The sequence below is a fragment of the Liolophura sinensis genome, chromosome 1 (genome assembly GCF_032854445.1).
Source record: "Liolophura sinensis isolate JHLJ2023 chromosome 1, CUHK_Ljap_v2, whole genome shotgun sequence".
Classification (NCBI taxonomy): domain Eukaryota; kingdom Metazoa; phylum Mollusca; class Polyplacophora; order Chitonida; family Chitonidae; genus Liolophura; species Liolophura sinensis.
In genome coordinates, this window is record NC_088295.1 from 54,188,242 (window position 1) to 54,207,651 (window position 19,410).

Sequence of the window (19,410 nt, forward strand, 5' to 3'; positions counted from 1 at the left end):
AGGTTCCAAGCAAGGTCACAACGATTGAAGAATGGTATTTCTGTAGGGTTACTGAAGTTACTTGATGCTGAACATTTGGAGATGAACACCCAGGCAGTGATTGGTCAGTTCACAGCTGTCTGTTGTGGGATATGGATGAAATAATACTGAAAGTATTAAAATACTTTTCTCCAGTAGCGTAAATGCTCAAGAAAATAACTGGCCCTGAACTACATAGCCGATTCTCCAATCTGATTTAACACAGACTTTCTGTCTTCCCTCTAATGTGTTAGTTGTATCCAGCTGCATTTTATGTTTGTGATGCAAACCAATAATAACTGTAGCCCAGAGTTACTTTAAGAAATACACACTTTTGTAGGTGTTGGCGAAATTATTAACAGAAGATTTGTTTTCATAATGGAATGATTGTTGTGTTTATCGCTGTATTCAAGAACATTTCAGCTATTGAAAACAATCTAGTACCCAGGAACAGGTTGTTCAGAAGTGTATTAAAAATTAAGACATACTTAAATCTTAATACTAGTTTGGTCTGAAATAAAACTAATGCCACTTTAGTCCGTACTAAAGTTAATACTGCTTTGAACTCCTGACACACTTCTAAACAACTGGGCCCTGAGTGTGCATCACTGATCAGGAAAGCAAATGACTATGGCAGTCTCTAACACCATGGCATCCCTTGTATTGGCAGTATTATTTTAATTGTTTTCTTTAAAACAGTTTTCTGTAACAATAGATATTAGTTAAAAAGCATTGTTCAATCTTGTTAGGACGTCTTTGTGCTAAGCTTGGGGAGAAGAGGGAAGAGATAAAAGAATTTGGTAATCTGATGTTGTAATCTGTGCTGGTAGAAAATTACATGTGTTAGTTATTGCAGATTGTGATTATGCTATAGACATTTGTACATGTAGTGGCTATTATATAGATGTGCACTGATTGGCTGAGGTGTTTATGATTAGCTTTTGTGACGATAACAGATAAACTTGATCTCACAGGTATACAGCAGATGAAACAGAAGTTGCAGGCATTTCAAGTACTAAGTCAAAATTTATAGAAGTAGATATTTTATTTTAATTATTACTTTTAAGGCTAACTGTACCTTAGAGGAAAAACTAAACATAAAGTCACATAATATTTAAACTGTTGTTCTACAAGTATGCCGTGGTAAATTCTTTGATAGGAAAAGAGGTGCGACAAAATAGTTAAGATGCTGGTATTGAGCTCAAGACTAAGTGATTGATTGATATAATACATGCACATATAGAATCAAGTTATTAATTTCCATTGGACATCTCTGCAGCCATACCTGTAAGATTTAGCTTACCTGTGTATGTGCCCTTGTATGATTTGTTATCATTGGAGGTATTTTTTATAGACTTAATTATTTGTGAATGTTTGTGTACATGTGTGCATTTATGTGCTGTACTGCAAGTCTACATCATACAGGAAAACGTTGCATGTTACTATGTTCACATTAATTACACGAAGAAACTGTCCTTTGGGCAACTGTAATGTGTGTATGTGGCCATCCTTCATGATAATAGATTACTAGTGTGCTTTACTGTATTCATTTATCTTACTGCAGCATAGATTTGACTTTAGGAAGTTCTTGCATTTTGTTAAAATTCTCACTTAAGCTGCGAATGTCTTTAAAACTTTAGCTGTTTTCTCAAGCTGTACATTCTTAAAAGCAAAATGTTTTTATGAAGCTTTAAGACAGCTTGGTGATTATGAGGTTACTGACACTGCATAAAGATGAATAGCCATCCTTTCCAAAATCATAACAAGCAGGCATAGTTGTAAGTTTGATGCAGGTTTGTCTGAAGCTCACAGATATAAGTTTAATACACAGTTTATTGATTCTGTAGGTGATATCCCGGATATTATGTTTGACTATGTACTTGACTAAATGTTAAAGGTTTGGTCTAGCTTGGGCTATTGCACTGTATGATCATACATGTGACCCTCTTTAAAATGGATATATGTTAACATCACAGCTCTAATTACCAGGTGTACAAGAAGTTGCACAACAGATTAAGGGTTGGATTGAAGACTTCAAGCCTTACATCCCGCTTATCCAAGGTCTGAGAAACCCAGGCATGAGGAACCGCCATTGGGAACAGGTACACCATGATGTGGTTTGAGCAGAATTCCTTACACTGAACCAACTGCATTCCACTTTCTCACACTCTAATATATTCCACACCCAATTAGGCATAAAATCTCATTAAAGAAATTACATGAAATCTGGTATGGGAAATTAATTGGTAGGGTTGTCTCTGAAGGGTTATATTCTTTGGTTTCCTTACTATTTCTTCTTTTCTTTAACTTAATTGCCAGTATTGAATGCTGATCGACAGAAAGGATCAACATTTGTGAACGAAATATACGATACGTCAGTAGTATTTGAATCTCAGGCACCATTGCCTTGATGATTGCTTAACTACCCTTTCAATGCTTTCTCCAGCTGTCGGGTGATCTGGGCTTCCCAGTGCGCCCTAAGGCCAATCTCACCTTTAGTAAATGTCTGGAGCTCAAACTACAAGACCACATTCAGGTGATAGCGAAAGTGGCTGAGGTGGCTGGTAAGGAGTACTCCATAGAACAGGTGAGTGGAGTTTAGTTCCTGTCAGTTTCTCAAGTGTATTGCCTTCTAGGCAGAACCTTCCGTTTATCAGCCTTTTGTTAAAAGATAGTTATTTATATGATTTTTTAGTCATTTTTCAATATTTTTCATAATGAACAGCCCATAATCATCCCTTTTTTGTTTTTTCTTTTTTACTTTCACATAGGTAAATGTAGCTTTGATAAATACTTGAATAAGCTGTTCCCTGTATAATTAGGTTACGTTTATGTTTAGGCTTTAGATAAGATGGAGAAGGAATGGGAACCTGTCCAGTTTGAGATCCTGTCTTACAAAGAGACTGGTACATTCATTCTGAGAAGCTCTGAGGAGACCTCCCAGCTTTTAGATGACCACATCGTCATGACACAGAGCATGTCCTTCTCACCGTACAAGAAACCATTTGAGGACCGCATCAGTAACTGGGAAAGCAAACTGCGCACTACACAGGCAAGCATATACCCATAACAAGTTTCATTCATAAGCTTATCCCATGAAAAGGTACAACTGTATCCTAGACATACTTCTACCATGATTGTTATGCAGTGTTCTCACTGTTTTGGAGCATTTCTTTTAGACTGAAACTTAACTTAAGTGAACATGCACTGTATCTGCTGTCTCAATAGCAGTTCCTTCAGTAAATCTGTAATTTTGTACATGTCAGGACACAATTGGCAAGTAAAATGTAAACATCAGGATGATGTTAGACTGGGAAAAAACTCATTGAAAATGGAGTTGGAAATAAATATCTCCATTCAACTAAGTAAGACTGAGGTGAGTTGATTGTGATGGTGGAGATGGTTTTTGTTCAGGATGTGCTGGACGAGTGGCTGAACTGTCAGAGAGCTTGGCTCTACCTGGAGCCTATCTTCAGTTCCGAGGACATCAACCGACAGTTGCCTGTGGAGAGTAAGAGGTATCAGACTATGGAGAGGATGTGGAGGAAAATGATGAAGAATGCCAAGGAGAATCCACAGGTACATACACAACACAAACATCCCCATTTTCAGAGGAGACATATTAAACATTAACTGGCACTGGTCTCACTGGTCTTTGAAATGTGTAATGTACTAGAACTCTTTAAATTCATGTTTTTTATGCTACTTTACGTATATATTGATTCAATTGGTAATGTAATAGCTTATTCAGTTTTCTGAATGCTGTTTTAAGGGCAAAATAAGTCAGAAATACACCTGTGCTTGACTGACTGTGAAATCAGCCTGCATCGCAGATATTTCAGAACACTTACACACTTAACAACAGAAAAGCCTATTTAGAGTTTAGTAAAGGCTGATAAAATTTATGAATGCGAAATTTTATCCACTGCTTGTACATACTTGGGTCTGATTTCTTCAGGTCATCTCCTTGTGCCCAGACAACCGTCTGCTGGATAACTTGCGGGAATGTAACAAACTGTTGGAACAAGTCCAGAAAGGTCTCAGTGAATACCTGGAGACGAAACGTAATGCCTTCCCACGATTCTACTTCCTGTCTGACGATGAGCTACTGGAGATTCTGTCACAGACTAAAGATCCAACTGCTGTCCAGCCACATCTGCGAAAGTGCTTTGAGAACATTGCCAAGGTAAATGACAGATGCTGTCACTTTATGCCACAGTACAGACAATCTGCCAATTTCAACATTCGGTTGTATATAAAATAGAGAAAACTAATTACACTTGATTAGATTGATCTGAATTATGTCCCTGGATGGGTTTGGGTGTTAAATATTGCAAAAACAATAGTATGTTGCCATGTTTAAAGACAAGTAGCCCTACAATGCCGTAAAAGGGCGACATCTTTTTGCCTTGGGATGTCACACTGTGGTCTTAATGATGAAGTAATTTGAAAACTGTGTATTGCTTCTACTAAAGGAATTATCCTGTTAAGTTTTATGTACTTGTAATACACAAGTAATGGACCTGGTAATGTTCATGTTTCATCCTATTCCAGCTCCGGTTTGAGGATGACTTGAAAATTACACGTATGTTCTCCGGAGAAGGGGAGGAGGTTGGTTTCAGGGAGACTCTCTATCCCAAGGGCAATGTGGAGGACTGGATGTTAGAGATAGAGCGATGCATGAAGGAAAGCTTGAGGCTTATTATCAAAGACTCTCTGGAAGCCTACAAGGAGGTATATGAATTCTTATCCATTTCTAATAACACATGTGTGAATACAGTATAATTTTTGATAATTCTTATTTTATGTACGTGTAATGTATTTATTACTATTAATTTTTCCTCATAATTATTCTTTCCCATTCCAGAATAGTCAAAGAGAAAAAAATCCAATCTTGGTCTTGTCTGCCAGCTTAAAAATTTACTCATGAGAGACTGTCAGTGTGGCATTAAAACCCAAATCATTCATTCACTCTAATAGAAATTAGCATTGCACCTAGTGTACAACTGTCAACCCCTTATCAACTGTTTGGTGTGTGTATTATTGTCAGACCCCACGTACAGAATGGGTCCTCAACTGGCCCGGTCAAGTTGTGATTGCTGGGTGTCAGACCTTCTGGTCAAGTGAGGTGTCCGAGGCTCTGGAAGAGAAGAGACTACCAGAACTACAGCAACTATTGCTCAAACAGCTGGATGATTTACGGGACTTGGTGAAGGGGGACCTCAGTAAGATTGGACGCATGACACTGTCAGCTCTCATCGTCATTGAGGTGCACGCCAGGGATGTTGTCCACAAAATGGTGGAAGAAAAAGTCCAGAATGCCAATGACTTTGAATGGATTAGTCAGCTAAGGTATTTATAACAGTGTCTCAATTGGGTGTCAGATAAGACATCTGGTAGGGTAATAATGAAGAGACAACAACTGACTACTTGTACCATGCAGTCTAATAACTGATGTTGTGTAATGGACAATTTATGCATAGTTTTTTGGTTGGATAGATAAGGCTTAGAGGGTAAAATCAGAGCAACGACAGTGATTTGATAGTTGGCAGATGGTCAGATATGTTATCATATTTTTTTTTATCAAATAGTATTGAAATAAGTGACATATAGTCATTGAAATCCTCTTTTCAATTTACCCTAGCATTAATCACTTAATAAAATAAAATCCTGAACAGTTGTTACAGTAACCCTCGCATAACTGTTTTGTTTTTGACCCTCAGATACTACTGGCATGATGAGAATTTGTTCATACGTGCAGTGAATGCAGAGTTTAACTATGGTTATGAGTACCTGGGGAACACAGGAAGACTGGTCATCACTCCTCTTACAGACAGGTTAGCATAGTAATATCTTTATTTAATTATTTATTTGATTGGTTGTTTTACTCTGTACTCAAGAATGTTTCACTTATATGACAGCAATCAGCATTATGCTGGGAGGAAACCAGTCAGAGCCTTGGGGGAAACCCATGATCATCCACAGGTAGCAGGAGCTGGACTTGAACTCACAGCAATCGCATTGGTGAGAGGCTCCTGGGTCATGCTCCCATGCTGGCGTGCTAACCCTTTCAGCCACGGAGGCCCTAATATTTTTATACATGTACATGTGTATTATTGACCTCACTCCAAATGGATTAGGAAAGAAGGTTTCAGCAGTTTGCAGGTTATTTTGATTTTGCACATTAAGATAATTTATCTGCTAATTTCTAGATGTTCGACTTTGCAAGTAAGAAGCATTACCCCACCCATTGCCCAAAAGCATGAGCACAGTATAACACCAGTATTGTAAATAGATTAAATGATGCATGAGGTTGATGTTGCAGGTGTTACTTGACTCTAACTGGTGCTCTCCACCTGAAGTTTGGCGGGGCTCCAGCGGGGCCAGCAGGAACAGGCAAAACAGAGACAACCAAGGTCAGTCACGGGAGCTAACTCATGAAATACATGCAGAAAAGCTTCTGTATTTTGCTGATTTTACCTGGGAAGAGAGAGTCTGCTAAACTCTCATGTCAAATGTAAATTAATTTATACAACAGATAAATATGCACGGTTCATGTGCATTTTGACATGACCAATGGAAAAAAATGTACATATAATTTACTGAAGTCATATCTAATTACTTATAAACAGGATTTGGCCAAGGCAATGGCAATCCAGTGTGTGGTCTTCAACTGTTCAGATCAGCTAGATTTCATGGCTATGGGCAAGTTTTTCAAGGGACTGGCAAGGTAAGATTCTCAGATAGTAGACATGACAGATTACCACACTCTGTGTACATGTACATGTACATCATCATTATATGACTGAAAAATTGTTAAGTACAATGTTAAACCCCAAGCATACACCAATGTACATTTTAGTGTTAATTAAAGCAACAGATTGTTGCACATTGAATTATCGTACATGAACATATTTAGTGGGACATTATTTTGGTGATACATGTATATGTATGTTTTCTAATCAGTTCATGACAAATTTACAAATATGAATAAATATAATACATTATGTAGCTGGCAAACAGATAAGTAGTATTTGAACATGTACATGGTTTCATTTCATTTTACATGGCGGTCACACTTCATTGTTATTTATTGTAGCAATTATGCCTGTTGTGAAAAACCAATTAATGTATGGAGAATTATATTGAAATTCCAAAGTATACACAGTGCTTGATTCCATCATTATCAAAGAAATACCACAGTTTGTATTTAATTTCCTTGTTCCAGTTCTCTTTTATACGCCTGGCTATACAGTAGAAAAATGTAGGCTAGCTATATTGGCAGGCTTATGTAGCTGGATTTTAACCAGTTAAGACTCACAGTATTTGTGTTTTCGTCAATTTGAGCAGCATTATGTCTTGAAAAGATGTTAAAGGGACATACTGCCAAAAGGAGTTCATAATTTTGGAGTTGACTCAGCTGAACACACAAAAATGAGGTGCATTTGACTCCTAGCAAAACCTACTGGGCCTATATTTTTCGAAAAATGTCAATCAAGAGAATTAGAAGGGGAAATCTGTCACTGTTCTAAACTGTCCGCCCGACGAGAGAACAGGTAAATGAGGTAGCACAAAGCTTCCCAGGGAATCCCTGGATAAAACTGAACATTGGATTATTCACCCGAAGTCAAGAAGTCAACTTTATATAGATGATGCCTAAAATAACAGCACAAATTTTTCGACATTGGCAGTATGCCCCTTTAAGGATTCTTAGTATGATTAAATAAACATTTAGTAAAATGGGTGTGGATGTGTTATGTGTACATCTATTTAATATTTCCTAAATTTGTGTCTCTTATGATGGTATGATATCAAATCTGACAGCTCTGGTGCATGGGCATGTTTTGATGAGTTCAACCGCATTGACATTGAAGTATTATCTGTGGTTGCTCAACAAATTGCAACCATTCAGAAAGCTCAACAACAGAGGGTGAGAAAGCTATCTGGTCTAGAAATGCATGCTTACAATAACACTCTAATCACAGCATGTATCTGTAGTATCCTTAAAAAAAAACAACTCTCATTTACTTCTGTAAAAGGAAAAGAATGCATTTTGACCAAGAAAACATCATTATATTGTGCTTATATGATGGCTGTGTGATTAAAGCAATGCATTTATTTCCTTTTCACTTAGTAATATGAAGACACAACTAAGTATGCTGCTTGCAGGGTGAAGGACATACATGAATATATATTCACCATTTACACTTTTAACTCAAGGTTGCATGCTTCTTCATTCTTACTGTAGTTCTGTTAAAGCTATCACATGTTTTCCTATATGTATATATGTAGTGCACACAAAGGACATTTCAGGACCAAGGTATCCTAAAATGTTCCTTTATAGTACATGTAGATTGCAGATTCTCTTGCATCATATTAACTTGGTCTAAACTAGATGACTTCTGTTCTATATGGTGATATCAATTGGTAATTGAGTGCTGATCTTGATATTTCATGGAAACAATGGCTATTACCTGTGTATTTCAACTTTCTCTACATAGCTCTGGCGCCTGGGCATGCTTTGATGAGTTCAATCGTATTGACATTGAAGTGCTGTCTGTAGTGGCTATGCAGATTATGACCATAACCAAAGCCCTGCTAGAAAAGGTGCAGTGTTTAATAAAAACGTGGCTCATTCTTCTTACTAACATGCTTTTTTATGCAGATTGTTGTGATGTGTTATACTTTGTAAAGGCATCAGCATGTTATGAAGTTTGAAAATCAGCCATCTAAATTAGACAACATTTGTGAATCTGTGCTACATGTATGTATCATCATGGCCACATGTCCAAGCATGTAGTCTTATAAAGTCTTGCTAGCTAGCAGTGCCTAGTTCTCAGAATGATAACATGGAGTAATGATAGTAATAAAATGGCTTCGCCTGCATTCTACTTTTTTGCCACTTCATCAGTTATTGACAGCTTCCATATAGTCATTAGCTGCTCTTTGTTTCCTCATGCCTAATTAGAGCTTCTGACAGGTATATTCCCATGAGTAAAATGTAGCCATAAAGGATTCTTAACATTTGTATATTTTCATGTGAATTAATAAGCACTGTGACTCAGATACATTGAAGTATGAATCTTGTAAACTTAATGCTTTCAGACCTAGTGCATCTGGTGCAAATTGCTTATTGTTGTTTGTGATGTTTATTCCCTTTTTCTCCATCTGGGTGTTTTCTGTTCCTCTTTTCTCTGACTTGTTTGGTATAAAGGTACTGAAATCGGTGCTTTGTCAATTTGCTAATACATGTACGTACATTGTGTATGTAATGTGTTTTTCATTCTTCACTCTTGTTACGTTTCTAATGTTTGTACAATGCTGGAAAAGTAATATTTCTTAAAACAAAGATGTTGTTGATCCCCTGTTTAACATTTCCGTGGAAACATTATTAAATTCAGATAACTAACACAATGAAGGTTTAAATGTGCGTGATGAGGACAAGTTAACAAAGGAACTGAACATTGAATCTGAAAGTCCAGTGCAAAAGGCAAACTAAGATTTAGACAACCAGTTACACAGGATTGGTAAACTCTTTATATCTGAATACCCCAGTTCCATACAAACAGCAGTTGATTGTTTTGATAATTGTCTTTTTAGAAGCTGATCCATTATCAAAATCCAAGGGTGTTTCATAATAGAATTTATGGTGTTGGAGGGCATTGAATTTATTTTGCTTCCACCCAAAAGTGACCTGTGATTTATAATCTGACAGGTGGACAGGTTCATATTTGAAGGTGTGGAGTTGATGTTGAAACCCTCCTGTGCTGTGTTCATCACCATGAACCCAGGCTACGCTGGAAGAACAGAGCTACCAGATAACCTGAAGGTACTCTGCATGATGCCACAAATAATCTACTCCTGTTATTCTTTCTGGTTACATACCACACTTTATAAATAAAATGCTATCCTATCGTGATCGAGTTTGCTTTTTAAGTTTAATGAAGTTTAAGCTATATGGCCTGAAATTTCATATTCAAGCTATTTATTTAACTAGTTAATCCTAATTTCTTGATTATACGTTTTATATTATAAACAATAGTGAACTTAAAGGCTGCCGAAATATGGAGAATGCAAATCCACAACATCATATGCCATCTGTATACAAGACAAGGTTTATGACAGCCATGTATACTGCTGTGTGCCTCGAGTGTCTTGCCATACATGTTGTCCTGTGTTGCAGGCATTGTTCCGGCCTGTTGCCATGATGGTGCCAGATTATGCCCTTATTGCGGAGATCAGTCTCTTCTCGTTTGGCTTTGCTGATGCCCGAGTTCTGGCCAAGAAGATCACCACCACATTCAAGCTGTCTTCAGAGCAGCTCAGTTCCCAGGTGAGCAAACAGAAAGTGATCAAACATGTGCATGCACTGTTGTGATACTGTATATAGATTAGATACAGCAGGAGTATCTTCGATATACTTGAAGCACCTTTCACAAAGTCTCCGGAAACAAAAAAAAACAAACCAAAAAAACTCATGGTCTCTGCAACGTATGAAACCATTAGTGAAATTATCTGTTTGATATCATCCAAAATCTTGTATGATTTCTTTTGGTTAAATAACATCCACATATTAAGCTACTATTTATTTATTTATTTGATTAGTGTTTTACAGCGTACTCAAGAATATTTCACTTTAACGACGCCAGCCATTATTATGGTGGGAGGAAACCGGGCAGAGCCCGGGGGAAACCCACGATCAGCTGCAGGTTGTTGCCAGACCTTTCCACTTACAGCCAGAGTATTAAGCTACTAGCTGCTGCAGTTATATACATGTACATAATGTATCTAAGTAGAACTGACATCTTTATATCTAAGTAGGAGTTACATGTGGGCTGAATACTCCGTTTGGTTCATATTTCCATACAGCTGTGGTGCGGACTCCATACCATTGTCCAGACTATAACTCAGTATTCACACTCAAGCTTTTAGTTATTGAGAATGCAAAAAGGGCATTGAAATGGGTAGAAACAATTACCAGTACAATTGCCGGCCCCTTACCTATCATTAGACTTAATTAGTATAATAATCATTGCAATTTATTTACAGTTTAATTTCTTTCATGTTCTAAGATTTTTGTCAGTGGGAAGACAGGCTCATACTCATCAGTTAGTATTTTTGTCTCACTTTCTCTTGCAAATATGCTATGTAACTTCTTTATTTTGTGTCATTTCTGATGTGTTGTAGGACCATTATGATTTTGGAATGCGAGCTGTGAAAAGTGTGATCTCAGCTGCAGGAAACCTCAAGAGACAGTATACAGACATGGACGAGGTTTGTGCGCTCTGGTTTTATCATTTTATCATCAAAAATTTAATCGCTCTTGCAGTTTGCCTAAAAAAACACTTATTTATTAATGTTGGATGCTTGCTGACTCAGACTGTTAATGTGCTGGTTTGCCTTGACCAACAGACTTTTGACCATTAAGGCTGCATGTTTTGATCCAGCTCTTGCCGATTTGACTGTGGCTTTAAGTCAGGAAGTTCGTCAGGTATTGTCATTATCAATTTGTTGCTGAATGTGCCATTGCCATCAACGTCCTACAATATGATATTTCTGTTCCCCAGGAACTGATCACCTTGCGTGCCATCCGAGATGTAAATGTACCCAAATTCCTGGTGGATGATCTGAAACTGTTCAATGGCATTGTCTCTGATCTCTTCCCCAATATCAAGTAAGTCTTCACTTGTACTCTTTGTCAAGGTAGGTAACTCATGCATGTACAGAGTGTAATTGTACATATACATGTGTTAAGTGACTGTTGAAGGGAAAGCTTAGGTTTAATTGGCATGATTTTAGCACATACATGTAAGTACATATTTTGTAACTTTTATTCTTTAAATATTTCTAAACCAGACAAGACAATTAAGGCTTAATTGTTCCGGTATGTCTGTTTTTCAGGGAGCAGCCAATAGACTATGGAGATCTGGATACTTCACTAAGAAAAACATGCAACAAGGCCGGCATCAAGGATGTGCCAGGTAACTTTACATTACTCTTGTAGGCAATAGATCCTTAACCCCATATTCAGTTCAAATCTTTCTCCCAAACAATGGCAGGAATTACACTGTTATCATGGTAGGAAGATTAAAATGACTGTTTAGAAGAATAGATGATTTGTAATACTTTAATAAATGTAATTATTTTTTTTTTTCAAAATTACAAGCCAAAAATTAGTGTACATTAGGACTTACTATGTACTTATTTCTGTAGGTTTCATACACAAGTGTATCCAGCTGTTTGAAACAACAGTTGTAAGACATGGTCTTATGTTGGTTGGGCCTACTGGATCTGGGAAAACAAAGGTGCGTGATGTACATGTAACTTATGTAACTTAAAGAAGATGTTTTTACTATACACAGCGTGTAAATGAAAGTAAATAAAAAATATCTGTAGATACTTATGAATGCTTTCTCTTGTAATGGCAATTTTTAATTGAAGATGCAGGGAGCTGTAATTGCTGTAAAAATTTACTCGTAAATTGAATTTTTTTTAATCAAATAAAGGCCGTAAGAAATCACTTTTGTTGGTAAAGCTTACACTTTTTAGTAGGATATTGTCCTACTGCCCCCCCTCCCCCCCCCCCAAAAGAAAAAGCTCAAATCACCTGAAGAACTTCTTGGGGAATAAGAATGAAGTTTGAGGTTAAATACGGTATGTTTTGTCTGACATTGTAATGTGCTATCTTCCTTGGCAGTGTTATGAAGTGCTTAAGAATGCCATGAGTGCTCTGAAGGGTCAACCCTCACCCGCTGGTTTTCCATTTGAGAACACTCACACGTACGTTCTCAACCCGAAGTCCATTACCATGGGCCAGTTGTACGGAGAGTTTGACATGCTCACACATGAATGGTATGTACAGCTACCGAAATGAGCCCAGTCAGGATCTCAGAGGTCTTGCGTGTTCACGCAGATATCGTGGAGAAAGGTGCAGGCTCTCGCAGACTAACGTAGATGAAAGGCGTCATTTTACAATAGTTGCTTGATTGAATGCACATCCGTCTGCTGACGGTGTCATTGGCACCAAGCATAAAATCATGTCTTTAGCTGCAGTAGTTTGCGAGAGCCGCCAACTTGTCTTAGCTAAATCTGAGTGAACGCCAGAGACCACTGAAATGATGAGTGGGCTTATTCAATGTTTCCCAGTTTCACACTGAAAATGAATGCTACCTAGATTGAGACTGCGCATTGCTCATGACAACAATCTACTCTTAAACAGAAAATGAGCTCTAACCCTAAATAAGCCACTTCTTCTAGACATTGCTCATTTACAACAAAATTCTCCCTGACTGAGAAGGCATGTTTCACCTATAGCAACATTTATCCATTAACTGTTACGCTGCTATGAGGCTGGCCCAGCTATGCTGCGATTACGGTTGAAGCTTTGATGGCTTTCCATAAATAAGCAACAAAGCAATCCTTGAATGATGCAACAGCTCCAATAATTTACCTGTCCAAGAGGAAGCAAGAACACCACATACCAACTGTTAACTTTAATGTCAGTTGATAACAGTTTTACAGTTTACATTTTTATCACGTTTATTTTAAATGTACTTAATCACTCAAAAACAGCATCATTCTGCAATATGTTTTGCATGCATTACACTCATATGGCATACAATGCTAGGTACTACACAGACATATATAGCTGTGTCACTGTTAACATATTGGTGTGTTTGACTTGCAGGACTGACGGTATCCTGTCCACCCTGATCCGTGTGGGGTCAGCAGCTGTGGACAATGATAAACGCTGGTTTGTCTTTGATGGCCCCGTGGATGCTGTGTGGATTGAGAACATGAATACCGTATTGGATGATAACAAGAAACTCTGTCTGAGCAGTGGAGAAATCATCAAACTTACTGATGTAAGGCCCTCTTATTACTTATTATTATTTTGCCTGATTTCTGTTGGGGTTTTGAGCTTTTTTTTCTCCATTAATTGAAGGTATTTCAGGTTTTTTGTTCCATGGTATATCAGTGTTAATTTTTGTATTTTTCAGAACATGACCATGATGTTTGAGGTGCAGGATTTGGCTGTGGCTTCTCCGGCTACTGTCAGCAGATGTGGAATGGTCTACCTGGAACCCAGCATCATTGGCTTGGATCCTTTTGTGGAGTGTTGGCTCAAGAAGCTGCCAGACTGTATCTATCCGTATCGAGAACAGCTTCAGGACCTCTTTGATAAATTTCTTCATGTAAGACAAATCTTTAACTACACGCTACAATATTTACTCTCAAAATGTGTGTTCTTTAACCTTGTATGTGCTAAAGTTGGCATAAAATCCATCAGGTAATCAGAAAGTAGATTTACACAGACAGTGAAATGGTAGCCTTTTTAGTATTGGTATGTGTGTTGTATTGATGAACTAATAATGGAACACCCTAAGCAGTAAAATTGTACTATTAAGTGTCATTATTATGCTAATTTCTCATCTCATTATCATTTGCATACATGATATTCAAAGTAGAATGCAGTTGTAAATGTGGATAACCAGGATTTCTTTATTTCCTGGTTTGTTCTTTTTATCAAGTTGCTGACTATTAATGAAGAGAGGGTAGTTTTATAAAGCATTTTTACATATGCAGACACCTTCACACCTATGTGTAAAAATTAAACCTACATGTATAAGATGTAAGTCTTGAGTCATCGAAATCTTCCATATTTCTACTATGACTACAGGATACAATCAAGTTTGTACGCAGCAAAGTGAAGGAAATTGTAGGCACAATGGATAGTAACCTGACTTTCAGCTTCCTCAAACTACTAGAGTGTTTCTTCACTCCATTCATCCCCAAAGAGGTATGTTCACACAATAGTCTTTTGCTTTTCTTTTTTTTTTAAATCTTGTTCTGTTTTTATTATAACAATTTATTAACATCCTTTTCTGTGTCTGACGTCTTCTTGTAATCTTCTTTAATAGCATCACTGACATTACTGAAGGGCTCTGAGCAAATATGAAGAAGTATTTTGTTTGTGACTTATACAGTTCACCTTAAAATTCCAAGAATGTTAAGAACTTTTGTCGTAATACTGCAGGTTACGGAAAACTTAATTATATGTATCATTGTCTTTTACGCACACTTTATTACAGGCTAGTTCCTGCATTCTTAGACAAGACATGTATACTTTTCATCGATTGTCTCCTGTTTAGATTGGTGCAGTACCTTGGACATTCAACAAGTTTTGTAGAAGACATTTTTAACATGCACAGTACTTTTGTATTTTAGAAAAAGAGCAAAATTTTTGCAAATTTACAAATTTCATCCTTTGACAATATCTTCACCTATTTATAAATTTACGTCTTCATTTTTTGTAATAAAGTCCTCGGAAACTTACATGTATACTGTAGTATGCATTTTCAACATATGTGTTGTACGTGGAATATGGAAGTAAAGCCATTGTTAATGTTTATTAACATTGTTTCACCCATTGTATGCTCATTGCACTTAAATGAGGTGCATTTGTGTTTTATTAACTCTCCCAACAGAAATTTGTAAACCTGATAGGAATTATAGTAGACACTTTCAACATTTCCACAGGATCTTGGTTTAATACAAAATTTTTGGGCAATATTTACAGACTTAGAATTTCAACCCATTTTTTCACCTTCTTTGTATTTTAAAATCACCTTTGAATAAACTTTATCACACCTGTTGTTCAATTTATCCCTTCAGCCAATCGTCACTTCTTCTCTGATTACATACCCTAATTTTCCCTGCTCCAAAACCCAATTTCAATGACTAAGGACCAGCATCCTGTGTATACTTGTTGGTATTAAAACAGTCTGGCAGAGATGAAAGCAGTGATTGTGATTATTAATGAGATCAATTAAAAAGTCTTCACATTACTTATGCACAAGCCGCTGGATATAGAGCTGAACCCTGAAGTTACTGCAATTAAAAAGTCTTCACATTACTTATGCACAAGCCGCTGGATATAGAGCTGAACCCTGAAGTTACTGCCAAGGCTACATTTTCTGAGTCATTTAAATCAAACTCCAGTATCAGTATTGACTACAGTGACTCTGATGCTAGTGACTCTGATGAGAAGTCTGAACTTGTGAGTTCCTCTATTCATCATTCATGCACTCCTGCATGCGTGAGAAATGTAAATTTAATTGCTATACACTACATGTATGATGATATCGGATCAAGTGAGAGCATTTCAATCACACACTGCTTGTGGCTGCCTACACTGCGATTTCATTACATCCATGTTGCATACTGTATATGTTATAATCATTGACAGTACGCGCTGTTTCATGTAAAGTATATATTTGAGTATTGTTAGTTTACACACTAGCACGCTACACACTATCACACTAGCACACTACTCACTAGAACACTACTCCTGTCACCTACTTGCATGTATATGATCATGCAATGTCGATGGACAAATATTTGACCAAGAAATAACTTTTGTGCAGGGAGTTGAGTTAATTGGCAAAATGTCATATATACTTTGATACTTCATCTTTCATTCTGACTATAGTCTCATGATGATGTAACATAAAGTTCATCTTTGTTGTTAAACTTAACTAAACGGTTGATAAAACTTTGATACAGCATTGTGTAACTATACATTGACATACAATGCCATCACTGCCTAAGTATCAAGGCTGAAACTGAAACGGTTTTACTTGCACATTTTAGCACAATATGTCTATATCATCAGTCACTACTTCGTTGAATTGATTTCTTTTCTAAGTGATCTTGTGACTTTTGATGATGTTTATGATATTTCGGTGTGTTGTGTTTTTCTCTTTGTTTGCTGTTGTGATCTAATATCTTAAGTGTTGTGATTTACCATCGTATTGTGATTATGATTCAGTTTGATTTTGATTTGTGTTATCTTGATGTTTGCTGTGCACCTTGTTCATCATTGTTCCTCATCTTTCCTACTGGTGTGCTCTATACTGTCATGAATGATGTGATCCGTAGAGCAAGTACAGGAGTATGGTAAGATGTTTTAATGCTCATATAATATAAAATGTGTCTCATTTTTAAAACTTAATCTCTTTTAAAAAAAACAAAATATTATTCTCAGGTAATAATATTAACACCTGTACAGAACAAATAACTGGCTGCTCTACCTTAAGGTGTAATGATGTATATAGTATGGTTCTTATTTGTTGGATGATTTTTTGGGATTGAATTTTGGCTCAAATACAGTGTTAAGATGAAATTGCATTAAATTCATTATAAGTCCTGATCAAAGGCACTTTAGTGGTGTTATTGAATTCAGTGTGGCTTGATTATTTATGTAACTTAGTAGCCTTCACTCAAAAATTTTACCTAACAACCTTCCAGACTTAAAGCCACGGCTGAACCCAGGAGGGCTTTATGGATTCTAGTTTATGACCTCATTCATGATTGAAAAGGCCCTGTTTTCATTTCATGTCAAATGTTTGTACTCTGTGCATATAGACTTGGAAAACAAAGTGTAGTTTTGAATCTGTCAACGGTTAGTCCTGATATCCATGACAAACACTTAACCCTCACTGTCTTGCTGTACTGTAGAGTGAACAGCCTATCCCTGAGGAGAGACTGAAGCGTATAGGCGAGCTGATAGAGCCCTGGTTTCTCTTCTCCCTCGTATGGTCCTTGGGGGCAACAGGGGACAATGATGGCCGCAAGAAATTCTCGGCTTACATCAGGGACAAGTGCACCCAAGCTGAGGTAAGTCGTCTTCTTGTGTTTATAAATACCATTGTCAACATGGCCGCTCTTGTTCAGCATTTTTGTTTGTTTATATACATGTAGCTTCAAATAACAAGACACATTATTTTCTGTGGCATGGTCATTGTAGTCAATGGTTTAGCTCTGACATCTCATCATATCGCACATGTTGATTTGCATAAATCTGGCCCAGTTTTATGTCATAGCAAGCAACTTAAATGTTTTCCTGATAAATGTATTACAATCTCCTATGGTTTTACCACTTTATTGAACTTTAGACAAAAGCTTAAGGATTTCCTGAAGAATATATATATTGCGCTGTCCAACAGCTTGATTCCTTTATACTGAAATTTACTTTGTATGTTCTCCGGTAAAGCACACAGTACCAGCTTCATTATGTATTTGAGCCAGATCTCAGGGTGTTTTATAAAGTTTGAATGAGGGATATGTAATAAGCTGCATTTCTGCATGTACAGATCAAGATGCCGTTCCCTGAGGCTGGTCTGGTGTATGACTATACCCTGGATGACGCTGGTATCAGCAGCACCAAGGTTGAGGATGAGGAAGAAGCCGGCAGTGAGAAGCAGGTCTGTTCATTCAGGACTATTGCTATTAATATCACAACAATTTTTTTTTTTTTTTTACCTATTACTTTTGTTTCAGTCGTGATACCAGTGGGATGTCAAAGTTGCATGTATTTAATCATTTAAACAAACAGTTAGAACAAAACCTTAACTGAGGTATATTGACAGTAGGTCAGATTTCATTGGTTATCATGTGGCAGCTAATACACTCTCACTGCTGCCCTGGTTGTACTCTCCTTGCTGTAGTCTATATTATTGTCAACTGTCAAAGGTTACAAATTGTCCAAGACGATCTTTTTAAGTCTACTATGGTAATTTTCTTACAGATGAACATGTTTAGACTAAGATGGACTTGTCTGCATTGAACCTGTTGAAGAATAATGAGTGTGATATGTTAGTTACAAATTGTTTGTACCTGTCTAATCTGTTGTCCAGGTTTGCTGGGTGGGCTGGATGGATGGAAGGCCAGAGTTTACTATCTCAGCTGACAAGAATTTCTCTGATATTATTGTCCCCACATTGGACACTGTGAGAAGTGCACATATACTAGAGATGCTGCTGGTCAACAAAAAGACAGTTAGTACAGCATTATTACATGTCTCAATCACAAAATACACCTTTTTCATAGTAATAAAATTATGCTTATTTCTCTGTCGCTTTGAGGTACATTTGCTTCTTGGCAAATCTACAGGATTTCAGATCTGCATATGTGTACACGTTGATCAGATTAAAAGATGACATTTGGAAAGTGGTTTGTATAAGTAACAATAGTATTTTAAGATAACTTTCAAGAATTACAGAGATTCTATCGCTGGATACAGTGCCGGAAACTGTATTCCTAAAATGTGAAAATATGGTCACAAGTTGGTGCAAGTATTAATTTGATAGGTTTAGGCATTGGAGGCATGTTGTTTCTGATCATCACAGGATGATACATGTTCCTTGCTCACCTCCCGTTGACATATGTTGGTCGCATTGAGTTTGTGACTTTGAAGTACCTATAGCTGGTTTGGAGGCAAGACGCACTGTAGTGCTTTTAGCCAATACATTCTGCTCTAGAATGTGCACATATGCTGCTCTCAGAATGTGAAAATACAGTACATCACTATATCCTTTGAACTGGACAAGT

The 19,410-nt window shown here is 37.1% G+C and overlaps 1 protein-coding gene across 1 annotated transcript in view; it reads left to right on the forward strand.

Moving 5' to 3' along the window:
• LOC135467392 (dynein axonemal heavy chain 1-like) overlaps nt 1-19,410 on the forward strand; it is a 69,697-nt gene that overhangs the window by 18,037 nt on the left and 32,250 nt on the right. Inside the window, exons 21-46 of the mRNA XM_064745169.1 lie at nt 2,008-2,120; nt 2,465-2,605; nt 2,858-3,070; nt 3,433-3,597; nt 3,977-4,204; nt 4,573-4,752; nt 5,069-5,370; nt 5,742-5,855; nt 6,344-6,434; nt 6,651-6,748; nt 7,843-7,948; nt 9,734-9,847; nt 10,202-10,351; nt 11,206-11,292; nt 11,586-11,692; nt 11,920-11,999; nt 12,232-12,323; nt 12,716-12,870; nt 13,706-13,883; nt 14,019-14,213; nt 14,699-14,818; nt 16,672-16,679; nt 16,962-16,977; nt 17,539-17,697; nt 18,174-18,284; nt 18,717-18,857. Coding sequence (XP_064601239.1) covers nt 2,008-2,120; nt 2,465-2,605; nt 2,858-3,070; nt 3,433-3,597; nt 3,977-4,204; nt 4,573-4,752; nt 5,069-5,370; nt 5,742-5,855; nt 6,344-6,434; nt 6,651-6,748; nt 7,843-7,948; nt 9,734-9,847; nt 10,202-10,351; nt 11,206-11,292; nt 11,586-11,692; nt 11,920-11,999; nt 12,232-12,323; nt 12,716-12,870; nt 13,706-13,883; nt 14,019-14,213; nt 14,699-14,818; nt 16,672-16,679; nt 16,962-16,977; nt 17,539-17,697; nt 18,174-18,284; nt 18,717-18,857 — 3,464 coding nt within the window. The remainder of the gene's footprint in view (nt 1-2,007; nt 2,121-2,464; nt 2,606-2,857; nt 3,071-3,432; nt 3,598-3,976; nt 4,205-4,572; nt 4,753-5,068; nt 5,371-5,741; nt 5,856-6,343; nt 6,435-6,650; nt 6,749-7,842; nt 7,949-9,733; nt 9,848-10,201; nt 10,352-11,205; nt 11,293-11,585; nt 11,693-11,919; nt 12,000-12,231; nt 12,324-12,715; nt 12,871-13,705; nt 13,884-14,018; nt 14,214-14,698; nt 14,819-16,671; nt 16,680-16,961; nt 16,978-17,538; nt 17,698-18,173; nt 18,285-18,716; nt 18,858-19,410) is intronic.